Consider the following 12,901-nt stretch of genomic DNA (forward strand, 5'->3'; position numbering starts at 1 on the left):
TGTTAGTAATAATAATATTGGATGTGTTTTCATATTATTATTTATTTATTTTTTTTATTATAAGTTTGCTAAATGCAATTTAAAAGAATAAAATATTTTAATTTCAGTAAGTAAACAATTAAATAGAAGATCTTGCTAATATAGTAAATTCCTATCCGATCATAATTACGTAAATAATGAAAGAAAAGAATCAAAATTTCAGAAAAAATCGCATCGTCAGGACATAAATAACTTCTCGTAAATGGTTGGTCGCTGATATCTATTGTTTCCCATAAAGAAAAAAGTTAACTAACGAACTAAAAATAAAAAACAGAATCTAATAGATAATCTGATAAACTTTCGAGAAATTTTCCATGGTATAATAAAAATCTTGACTAATATTTTCTAGCAGTTTTTCCACTGAAATAAATTTTGAGTACCGCTCTAGTAGATCAATATTTTACAGAATAAAAGATTGTTTTGATGACATGTTTTCTAAGTCTTAGCGCTCAGGTTACATAGATTGTGTTTGCGGAAAAAACCGCAAAGTTGATTTGCACTTGAGTAGAAAAGGTAATAATTTTTGTGTATATCATTTCTATTTTTATTATTATTTGCTTGGAAAGAAAAACTTACGAACTTTAGCAGTATTTTAGAAATGTCAAATTTAAACTTATGTCAAACAGAATGTTTAGATAAAATTGTTTAAATTGGTTGATTTATTAATAAATTTTAGTTTTCTATATTTCCATTAAAGTACTCCAAATATTATGATTTCTGAACCGAAAAACGTATCTTATATGAAATCATCGACTTTTATAATTGTAATTATTGTATTATTTATTTATACAAATTTAATGGTTATAAAAAATAATTAAATAAAAAAATTATAAAAATGTTACAAAAACGTGTTTTTGCATAATATTTTGTATGTGCGAAACTACGAATGTCTAAATATTACTTGAGGGTTAAATTTATATTTCATAAGGCAACTTAAAGAACCTACACCACAGTACTTTAGTCCACTGTTAAGTTACATTTACTGTTAAGTTATATTTATTAAAAAAGAGCAAAAATACTTGATCAGCCTTATTCAATGCAGCCTGTTACGCGTTTTAGCAGAGCAACTAAACTTCTGAAAAGAGAGTTAAAAGTATGGAAACTCCTCAACAACTTTAAAACTGTTCCAGATAGAATACTGAAACTTTCAGAATAAAGTATCAGGCAACTACTTTACATTTTGATGAGAAATAGAATTTTAATCCGTTATTGGAGGGTGGCCCAGGAGTATTAACTGAAATATTTTAAATGGTAACATCCTTTGTGTGATACATCACTTTAACGGTATCAATATAAAAAGAAAAGCGGTATAAATAAAACGTTGTTGGTACGTTGTCTATATTCAAAATAGCGGCGTGATAAAGATGGATTTTGAAAATTACTAATTTTAGTAAGTTCAAATATATAAAATTAAATAATTTTTTTTTTAACACAAAAAGTTGTTTTTGTTCCAATTTAATGAGTAAATAAATAAAAATATTGTCACTTATCATACTAATCAGTGATCATTGATGATTTCTTACCGTTGTTGTGTAATATTCCATTTAGATTGTTTCATTATTAGGCTGTTAGTTTCTTATGAGAATTTATTGTGATCGGTTGGCTAATTGTGATTATTTACCATTACCACATTTGTAAGCCACTTTGGTAATTTACATTTTGTTTTATCTTTTCTATAATTGTTTTTTACCGAATCATATTTTTCATTTCTAGCTGCTAACATTGCTATCAACATGTCACTTAGTGAACTGGAGAGGGTCACACTTGATGAGAGAATTTTGTGATAGAGTTAGGTCGTATAAGTTTGTGAATTATTTAATGCAACATTTAATAATCGTAACTGATTTCAAAAGGTACAGCGTCAAAACCCATCAAATGACTTAAAGAAACAGGGAGCATTAATAATATAGGAAAATAAGGGTGGCCTAAATCTGCAATAAATAATAACAAATCATTAGAAATTTATTGGGAACCCTCATTCATCGACACGAACAGCAGCATAAGAACACAACATTAGCCAGAGTTCAATGATTCGAACATTAAATTTAATTACGATTGAAGACTTGAGTTTGCAAAATTACGATGAACAATATTTGTGCAGATTCTAATTTATTAAACAATAAAGTTTTTGGTGACTAGGCCACATATTTATTTGTTAAATAGCAATGTAAATCGTGTTAATTGTCGATGCTGGACTGATATTAATCCCCACTGGCATCGTGAAGCAGATCACAGTAACCAATCAAAGTAAATGTTTGATCAGTTATTGTTGGTGGACGATTGATAGGGACTGTATTTATTGATGTAAATTAAACGAAGTGAAATATGAGCGTTGGCTTTCGACATAGCATTTCAAACAATGTTTGAAAGTTGCTGGCCCCCAACTTCCAAACATTTGGTTTTAACAAGACGGTGCCCCGCCTCATTTTCAGGTACGTGAAATTTTTCCTGAAAGATGGATTGGCTGAAAGGGCCAAATAGATTGGCCAGCGAGACCATCCGACTTGTCACTGTTGTATTACTTTCTATGGGGCCACTTAAAAAAGTATTGTTTATCGTAATAAGCCGTAAGATGTCAATGATATACAAAATTGAATACGAGAATCAGCACAAAATGTCACTAGGGAATCATTGAATAATGCAGAATAATCCTTTTACAACCGACTGGCATACTGTCAAACAATAGAAGGAGGACATTTTGAACATTTATTAAAATGGAATGTAAGTCAATAAGCAAACATTATGGTCAATAAATAATTAAAAAAAAAAATAAATTTATTCAATAATATCCATCTAATCAATTTTTTATAAATTTATTTACGATAACAGTTTCTTAAATTATCAATGTAATTTTTTCAAAATCCAAATTTAACCCGCCGCCATTTTGGGTACAGACATTATACCAACTTTTTATTTATACCATTTTTCTTGTCCAAAAGAGACCTTTAAAATGATGTCATGCAAAGGACGTGAGCATCTTTAAAATATGGCCCAAGAGTTACAACTCTTGGGCCACCCCCCCCAAGAAGGGGTTGAAACTATACAACTTGTAAAAAGGTAAGGTAATTGACCAATACCTTATCCTGAAAGTTAAAGTATTCTGTCTCAAACTGGTTTGAAGTTGTTGAGGGGTTCCGTACTTTTAAATCACTTTGCATAGCTGTTATATAACCGACAATAATATCCTCTCTCAATAACGACGTAATAATCACTCTGTTAGCGTTCTCATAATTCATCCTCATTTTATCACCTACTCACAGTGTGGATTATGGATTTCACAGGCAGTAATTCCTAAAAATTAAAGTAAATTATTATGTAACATACTACTACCTTTATTATTACGTATTATTAGATTTTGTGTCGATGGTGGTGCAACTACAAATTTGACAGAGAAAGAATGTTGTGAACAACTGCAGACGGTTCTGGTTGGTCAATGAATTTATTGATGTGCTTTTCCTTTGTCAAAACTAACTTTCACTAAGCCAATGGGATAGATTGGAAAAAAAAATCGAAAAAAAATGTGAAAACACAACTTTCTCCCTTACTGTTAAAATACAATGAACGTGAAAGTACATTTCGAAAAACATTAATATGTACATGAATAAATCTAGGACATCTAAAGAGTGTTAACAACAAAACTCATTATGCAAACACAATTTTGAATATTGAAATAGACAGCCAGTTGGCATTTAAAATTCTTTTAAAATAAGGCAAATGAAAAATTTCAGCAGCTAAGAAGAGAAACCTGTTAGTTGAAGGTGGATATCATTTTCCGACAAAAATACATGCACAGTTTGATATTTTAATCCAAAGATTTGCCTTACTTTTTTACCAGTAGACTGCCATTGGTAAATATGTACTGACTTTTTGTAGTTTCATGAGATCTCAAAATAATACCTTATATTTGCTTCTGAAGTTGTTCCTGCAAACACAAAAATTCAAGGAAACGTGGCTCTTAATTCAGAACGCATTGTATCTTCTCTGAATTGAAACAACACAAATATCCCTAAATATAAATACATATATTTTATTTAAACAAGATCCGTATGAACATCAGTATCACAGTATTTATGTTAAATTCATTCATGTTGTAAATTCGTGGCTACGTTAGCGCTGGTTACTGTGTGTCATCATTGACCAGCGAGAAATTGGTTGAATTATGATGTGGGTTGTATTAAAATTATACTCTATAAACCTAACAATGTGTATCTTGCTATACAATGTGGTCTTTTATTAAAGCTTGTTCTACTTTCCAGTAAAATTACAGGCAATGTTTTTAAGTTTCAAACCACTTGCCCACCAGCAATAACACCCAAAGCCTCCTCACTTCATAGGTGTTTCACATCTCCCAGACTCCAAAACCACCGTCAGCTCAATCGTTTGTATATCCATTTATATATATATATATATATATATATATATATATATATATATATGTTACTTTCTTGTAAACACGATTACTGCCGTAATTTATTGCCAATCACTTTCAAATTGTTTCCTAAAAATAAATCGACCCAAAATCTCGGTAAAGTTTGTTAACGGCCAAAATCGGACCATGGGGGTGGAAATGGGTTGGTTTAAAAAAAACAACAAAATATTTCTATTACTTTCTTTTTAAGTAAAATATCGAATTTGTTTAAAGTTCCTACTGTTCTTTGGATAAGGGCCTAAAACGATCTCAGTAAAGTTTTTTAATATCACCAACCATTGGCCCAGGGGGTGGAAAAAATGGGGTTTCGAAGACAACAAAAATCATACCTCGATAGGCACACTATCAAATCAGTTGAAAGTGGTCGTTAGTCGTCTAAACATTCCCTGAAAAATTTGTCTGAAACAATTTTTGATATGACCAATCGTTACGGCAAGGAATGACCAAAATATTTGCTGGAATTGAAAGAAGATGGGGCTCGTTGTATGCTAATCATGTGAAACTTTTTTCACATGCAGCCGTTGTTGTATTGAGTAAATTTGAGGTTTTTCTAAACTTTAAGGTGAAAATCTTTTTATCCCCTACTTAGCAGCGTGAAATCTACCTCCGCCTTCCGGCGTGCCGAAAGGGATTTTGCTAATTGTACGCTTAAAGATAAATATTTTTTTACTAAGACTGAAGTATATTCTTTTTTTTAACATACAATATTTGTGTAAGAGCATTTTCCCGTTTAAAATATTTTTACCTAGTATAATTTAATTTAATTATTCAGGAATTATTAAAAAAATAAATAATTATAACTGGAAAAACACAGCTTATAAAACGTTTGGTAACATTGTTAGAAAATTTGTTAAATTTTAAATGGGCACTGTATTTAATTATTTAATCATTCAGAATCTATTTCAAAAGACTGCTAAAAGCTTTAAAAATGTCTGTATTATTGTTGTTGAAATTTTAACGAAACGATTACTCTTGAGAACAAAAAAGTATAAAAAATTTTTATTTGGATTTATACATTTTTTTTTTATCGTGGAAATAATTTTATTTATCTTCCATGAGCCGGTGTATGAAATATACATCACCATTTGAATGAAGTTCAACGTGGGTACTTTCACTATATACATTTCTGAAGAATAATTATTTGTTACAAAAGAAAAAATAATTAACTGATGAAATAATTAAATGATGACAAGACTAGATGAGTATACGTCTTCGCTGAGTATACGTATATGTGTATGATTACTTGATAATAAAAATTATTAAAAAATATAATTGTTTATTGATATTTAAATTACTTTTAAAAAAATTTAAAAATTCAATTAAAAATGGGAAATTTCCTATACGTTACGTCAGAATAAGTGACATTTCTGATTTGTTTACCTAGGTATAAAGACAATGTGGATAAAATGCTAATACAACTTCAATTAGAAGAAGAAAATGGTAAACCGATGGGCGTAATTTGTTGGTTTGCTGTTCATCCTGTTAGTATGAATAATACAAATACATTGATATCTAGCGACAATATGGGATATGCCTCAGTTCTATTTGAAAAGAAGATGAATCCCGATGATCTCGTCGGTAAGGTAAGAAAAATGTTTATAAATCCACAACTTTATATATTTCAATATTACATGCCGTTTCAATACAATCAGCTATGAGTACAGTGAATATTAATTCTACAGTATGCAATATAAATAATAATATAATTTTAAATAATTTATGAAAATCTTGAACATTATAAAGGTTTAAATTACTTAACAAAGTTAAATGTACTATTAATAATTACTGACGTTGGAGTAAAACGTCGACAGTGCACTGAGAATTTGTAGGTATCTTTCGAAACTTACCAAGCTTTACCTGTCTTATCATTACAAATACACCATTCTTTAAAGTAATTTCTACTGCCATTTGAATGTTATTTATAAATATTTGTAGCTAAATTATTTTCTGTGTTTCTTCAAAATTAAATATATTTAATTAACCTGAGCTGCAGAATTCTTACGCGTTTGAAGTTCCAGCAATAGTGGTTTTTATGTTTATTCGCTCACTAAAATAAAAAATTAAATGAAATTTTGTTCTGCTAATACATTCTAAGTATTTCCTTCATCAGTCAGCTGATGTAAACATACTCTCCTTTCGGTTATTGAACTGCTGTGTATTTGAACTTACTGAAGTGATTGGAACTACCTACATTATTAAACTGTAGGTTTAATATTAAAAATTGCTAGCAATACTTAATCAATATATAATATTAAATTGCCAGTTTTAACGCTTAATTATATTGTTAGGCAGACATACATACATAACTCTATCGATCACGCTTGGAATGGTTTTACTAAACCAACCTTACCCTCGAACGGTTTGTTTACATCAGTTTCAAATACTGAATAAATAAATATTTTATTCTGGTAAGTTCATATATCAGAATGAGTAGGATTCCACGAAAATAAACCCAATCAATTGCCCGGTTGGATCAAGATAAACTGTGGTAAAATCTTTATCAGAGTAGCATCATAAAATGCACAATAATTATTATAAATTAAATATAAATGTAGGAGTGGTAAAAGTCCCATATTCTTTAATAAACACCTGAAATAATATTAGGATAGGTAAGTGAGGATACCACATACATATTAAAAAAAAACTACAAAATAAATCACAATTCAGTAGGCGTTAATGAAACTAATCTGAGCAAATATTTATTTTACATGTTACACAGAAGTGGAGAAAGTTCAAGGTTTCTTTAACGTTTTTTTAATTAGTATTATTTAAAAATTCGTCGACAGTAATATTGTACCTGTAAAAAAAAAAAATGGTTTAATTTCATTTAAAATAAGTCCGTAGAAAAGTTTTTAAAGGTTTGGTAAACATTTAAAAATGGCAGAGGAAGCATATAACATCCTCTCTCGAAAGCCAAAATAATTTATTATGATTTTAAACGAAAGCGGTGAATGTTATTACTATTACTTTTTTCTTTTTAGAATAAGGGATTATTATTTTTCAGCATATTTTGCGCATTAATAAAGAGAAAAACACGGATTTCAGCTTCTTTAATTTACAAAATTTCGATCTAGTTGATTCATATTTGCAGGAGGCAAACGATCTGACAGCGCGTTTTTTATCTTGAAAACTTGTTTTGACTTTTTGAGTGAGCCACGAAAGATAGCTTCTCTCATACTGGAATATACACATAGGCATAATAAATAGACTACTTAACAAAAATGGAATAGATGATATAAAAATCACCCTATTATGAAATAGGTTAAAAAAAATGAAGGGGATTATACTTAATTTGCATTTGAAAAACTGTCAACGGTTTTGTATTATTTATTTTATAAAGAATTCTTAATAATTATTGTATGTTACTTAAAACAGTAAACTGTTCTTTTAGTTTAATTGAATACAATTTTTATTCCTGCATCTAGATTTTACTATTACAGATATAATTTTTATTGATTAAAAACATTTATTACAGTACTGCTATTACACATTATGTTTATTATTTTGTGTATTTCGTTTTATTTCCAGCATTCTTCTTTTAATTTATGGATTAGGATTTATTAAAATAATACAAAAATTACTTGAAAGAATGATTCTTACCATTCTATTAAATTGTTTATTGTTTTTAATAGTTTCATTGAACACAGTATTGACTAAAGAGTTTATACCATTTTAAAAGATACTGGTAACTACTTTTTATATGTTTATATTTAAACCAATTTATTCAGTTATTTAAACTAATACTTTTATTTTTTTAATGAAGTGATGGGAATTAAAAAAAAACTGTTTCACCGTCAGCACTTTCATTTACAACAGAAAATTTACTATTAAAACAAGCTGTAGTATATTTTCTTTAAAATTTTTTTATTTCAAGTACATTATCAAGTTTTTGTACGAGATCATTCGCAAATTCAAAGGCGCCGTTAAGTATTGCTACCTAGCGGCGCGATTCGTTAACCCATCTTTTTTAGGGAGAAGTGACACATTCGAGTCCCGCAGTTCATCAAATGGAAGAAAAAACGTAATCTAACAAAATTCGAGGTATTTTTTGAAAGTTTTCTTTATTAAAAATCTAATTGAACTGAAATATAATGTTTTCATGCTTATTTTTAATTTTTTCCCCCATTTTCATTCCACTTTTAGGTTCGGTCATGTTTAAATCTGTAAACATAGTTCGTTGACTTCGATATGCCGTATAGTTCTGCGCCCCTCTTACCGGCGAAGTTCTAACGAACTTCTTGATATACGTACATACTGCAATGCAAGACCAAACATGAAACTATTCATTCTGTTGTTGCCTGGTTAACATTTGCATTTATGTTAAAATTGGATAAAAACTTTTTTTGAGCATAATATAAACATATTTTATGAACAAAACGATTCCAAATGCCATTATAAAAACCTGTTCTTTATAAAAGGAACAAACTTCATACTAAGACTAAATTAAATTATTAAAAATGTGATCAACACAAAGATGTGGATTGAATACTTATTGCTACAATCAATTTATTTTAATGTTTATTTGGGATGTTATAATGAAGCAAATCCTGGCTATGGATTAGGAGCTTAGCTACATGTAACAGAGTGCATCCTCATTGTGCAGATAGAGGAAAGACCATTAACAAGATAGCAGTTACAATTAAAAATAATTCCAAATGAATAGTCATGAACGAGCAGCAATATCTAAGATGTGTTGGAGTATTGTTGAAGGAGAGAAAGAAGATTTGTAAAATGTTTGAAACCTGATAAGGATACTGTACTAAAGATGAAGATTGGCTGCCTAAAAATAAGCCAACATAACTCTTATGCCTTTGAAAATTTGATAACCATATTTTACGTACCATAGTAGAGTGGGTACGTGTGAACCATCCAACAAAAAAAGAAATAAATAATTTCTGAAAAGGAGCAGCACCCCTTTCAATTTTTGTTAAGGCATGAACTAATTGATCATTGATATTCCCTAACAGCAAACTTAATGATTTTCTATTTTAGGGTTGGAACTAGCGGCAGAGGCACGCTTTCCGCTGCTCTCCGGTAAAGATGCCCTGGCGGGCGACGTCTACGAATTGGATTATTAGGTGTCCAAAATTGATTATCTCTTATGTAAAAATTTTTTTTTTTTAATGATGAGAATTGTTATAAATTAGAAATTTAACTCTAAAAATTGGTACTAACGAATCGGTATTATCCGCTAGTGATCGGAGCATTCCAGTGTTTACTTTTTGGTTACATTTCATTATTTTAAGAAGAAAAACGATCACATAAATAAGTAAAAAAAATCATTAATATATATTTTGCATATATATCGATATACAATAATATAAAAAGTATACACCTTTTTTCTTTTTCTGTTTAACCTCTGGAACCACCGTAAGGTATTACTTCAGAAGATGGATGAGGATGATATGTATGAATATAAATGAAGTATAATCTTTACAGTCTCAGGTCAATCATTCCTGAGATGGGTGGTTAATTGAAACCCAAATATCAAAGAACACCGGTATCCACGATCTCGTATTTAAATTCATGTAAAAGTTACTGCCTTTAGTAGGATTTGAACCTTAGAACTCTTGACCTCGAAATCAGCTGATTTGCGGTGACGAGTTAACCACTTGACCAGCCCGGCTGGCTAACAAGTATACACTTGGTCACCACGAGGTACGTTCTAATGACTCGGAGTTTTCCGCTAGTAATCAGTACATTCCGGTGCTAAGCTAAGGGTGACAGACACACACAGACTCACATACAAATGTCCTTCAGTAGGATCGCAGTTTATGTGGCTGAAAGGAATCAAAACCTACACCTGTGTTTTATCAGGAGAAATGTTTTTACTCAATTTTTTAATTTTATTTTTTAATCAACATTATGGTTATCTCAGGTAAAATATTACAATAGTAAATTAGTTCCCTGGTTGGACCTCTGACTGAAGACTACTCAAGAGAAAGCCATCAGAAAAAATATAAGAATCATGATATTCTTTGAGTTGGAGAATGGAATATTCATAGTTCAAATAAAATTAATAGATTAAAAATTTAAAAAAGAAAAATTATGGGAGAAATGATTTTAAAGGAAAGTAAAAAAAAAAAAAAAAAAATGGGTGGGACCAAGGAGTACAGGAAGATTCAAATATATTACTTAATGATTAGGCAGATTTTTTGGAACCAAAGAAAACAATGATATTTTTTTATTTAGAGGACAGTATGCTTATTCAAAATAAAAGAGTGGCTGATCCTGGGTAGCTTTGTTCATTATTTATTAAATCACAACTATCAGCTATTGGTTCTGGCCAAAACTAAGTAATGATGAAATATAGAGGTCGAAGTTAAATTTAAAAAAAACATGAAAATAAAGAGATGTGTTGGCTAAAAGAGAAAGTTATGAGGATAAAAATTAGAAAAAATTAAAGGTTCAGACCTAGAAGTTAGTAAAACAGAAGTTTCAGAAGGAAATGAATGGGTAAAGTTGATTAAATAGATAAATATGGCAAAAAAGAAATTAGCTAAAAAGATAATAGCAGATAGAAAAGCATGAGTAACAAAAATATGCTAAGAGTGATGTGTCTTACGCATAACATTTGTAGAACTATAGAAAGCACAAGGGAGAGAAAAATCTTATGTGATCTGTATAACAATCTAATAACTAATATTTATGTTCGAAACTGGTACAAGTTAAAAATACTAAATAGTGGTATCGTTACATTAATTATAATTGCCGAAGGCGAGTTCACAAAGGATTAAGAATCGAAATAATAAGAATAATCAGCATTTTTAATAATATTCTTACACCTTCAGCTTGGCTTGCCTGTTTTAAAGAGCAACAACCTTTAGACCACAACACTTTTGGACACTGTCCAAAAGTTGTGATGATAAAATTTTGATAATAAAGTCTTTCATTGATGATAAAGTCTTGGATTTATCTGTGATTGTTACTCATCATTTACCAGTTTTCCCTTCAGTGCGTTTGTAAGAAAATTATTTATAATTTAACAAACTTCATTATTTCATTTAATTCAATGTATGAATCAAAATTTCCTGTTCTTGCAAAAGCGGGCACAGTTCCACCAACCGAGGTAAAATTTTGCTAAAATTGATTCCGCATTTACTGTTTTCAGAATTTCCACACAGCAGCGGAAAAATAAAATGTTTAATATAAACTTTAAAAATTGATTATCCTTTTGGTATTGCGGCCAATCATAGGTTTCAACGGAATGTTTCAAATCTTAATATTGAGATTTCTTTGTTAGCGTAAGTTCGATCGTAGAAGTATACGTTATTTCTTATTTTTAATATTTTTGTTATCAATTGCTTCTTCTTAACTGTTACTTTTACTATAAGAACATTTTGGTCTCGTTAGTTGAAATATTGTATCCTTAGAATCATCATAATTTTAATACGAACGTTCAAGATAAATTATTTGTGTAATGTGTCTATAATTAAATAATACTGATGATGACGGCGACTGCGACTGCGACTGCGACTCTAATCCGTTCCGGAAGGATAGTGCTAAATCACGATACAGTAGTCTGGGTACTAATCAATCTGCCTCTCTCTTTGTAGGAATACGAAGCACTTTAATTAAATCTAATACAAAACTATTCTCTTTACACAGAATTTCATTTTTTGTTTCAGTAAAATACCACTCCTTTGCTATTTAGTGTCCGATGTTGTATAATCGACACAGGAATTCTGTCCAGTTTTGAAATGTATTAGGGAGTTTGGGAATATTTTTTAATTTTCTACGTTTAACTTCTATCACTTTAATAGTAACAAAGGGGGATATGTTGATCACTGAACTATCTTACTCGGTAGGCCATATTACAAAAAATAATACCACAACCTTGTAATTCTCTCATTTTTATTTCTAATATCGTTATATGGTGGGCAGACACGCTAAAAGAAGGAGCTGTTAATTTTTTATTAGGTGGAATAACTACAAGCCTCCGCGAGCTTCGTCGCTAGAGGTGCCTTATATCCATGTATATAACAGATAAACACTCCCAGTTAGGATTCTTGCTCTTCATCTCCCTAAAGAAATTTCCTGGTTCTCACAACTGCGGTACACAGGTACCAATTATGAGCTTATTATTACTAGGGAAATGGAATAGCATTTGACGTCGGCAGAACAAACTCAAAACAGCCTAATCCCTAAATCCACTGGGATCTCAAAACTCATGCAGGTTTCAACACTCCCAGCCTACATTCTGTTTCCCACCAGCATGATTTTGTAAAAAAAAAGATAATAGAGGTATGGTAACATGTATGTTAAGTACAGCTGTGCGTGTTGGATTTGAGGCGTATGTATCGGTTATCTGAGTTGTGTCGTATACAACATGTGTGAGGTTTGAAGGAAGATTGCAACTATCACAGGTATTCCGAGGTCATCATTTTTATACTCTCAGAAGTTGAGAATACCGAGTGACATAACCAGTGGAAG

The 12,901-nt window shown here is 30.2% G+C and overlaps 1 protein-coding gene across 2 annotated transcripts in view; it reads left to right on the plus strand.

The window, feature by feature from the left end:
- The window catches only part of CDase (neutral ceramidase), a 307,463-nt gene that overhangs the window by 132,421 nt on the left and 162,141 nt on the right, over nt 1-12,901 (plus strand). For both annotated transcript variants that reach the window (XM_075373680.1, XM_075373672.1), the window contains exon 6: nt 5,853-6,051. In XM_075373680.1, coding sequence (XP_075229795.1) covers nt 5,853-6,051 — 199 coding nt within the window. The remainder of the gene's footprint in view (nt 1-5,852; nt 6,052-12,901) is intronic.

The sequence above is a fragment of the Lycorma delicatula genome, chromosome 1 (assembly GCF_047948215.1).
Source record: "Lycorma delicatula isolate Av1 chromosome 1, ASM4794821v1, whole genome shotgun sequence".
Classification (NCBI taxonomy): Eukaryota; Metazoa; Arthropoda; class Insecta; order Hemiptera; family Fulgoridae; genus Lycorma; species Lycorma delicatula.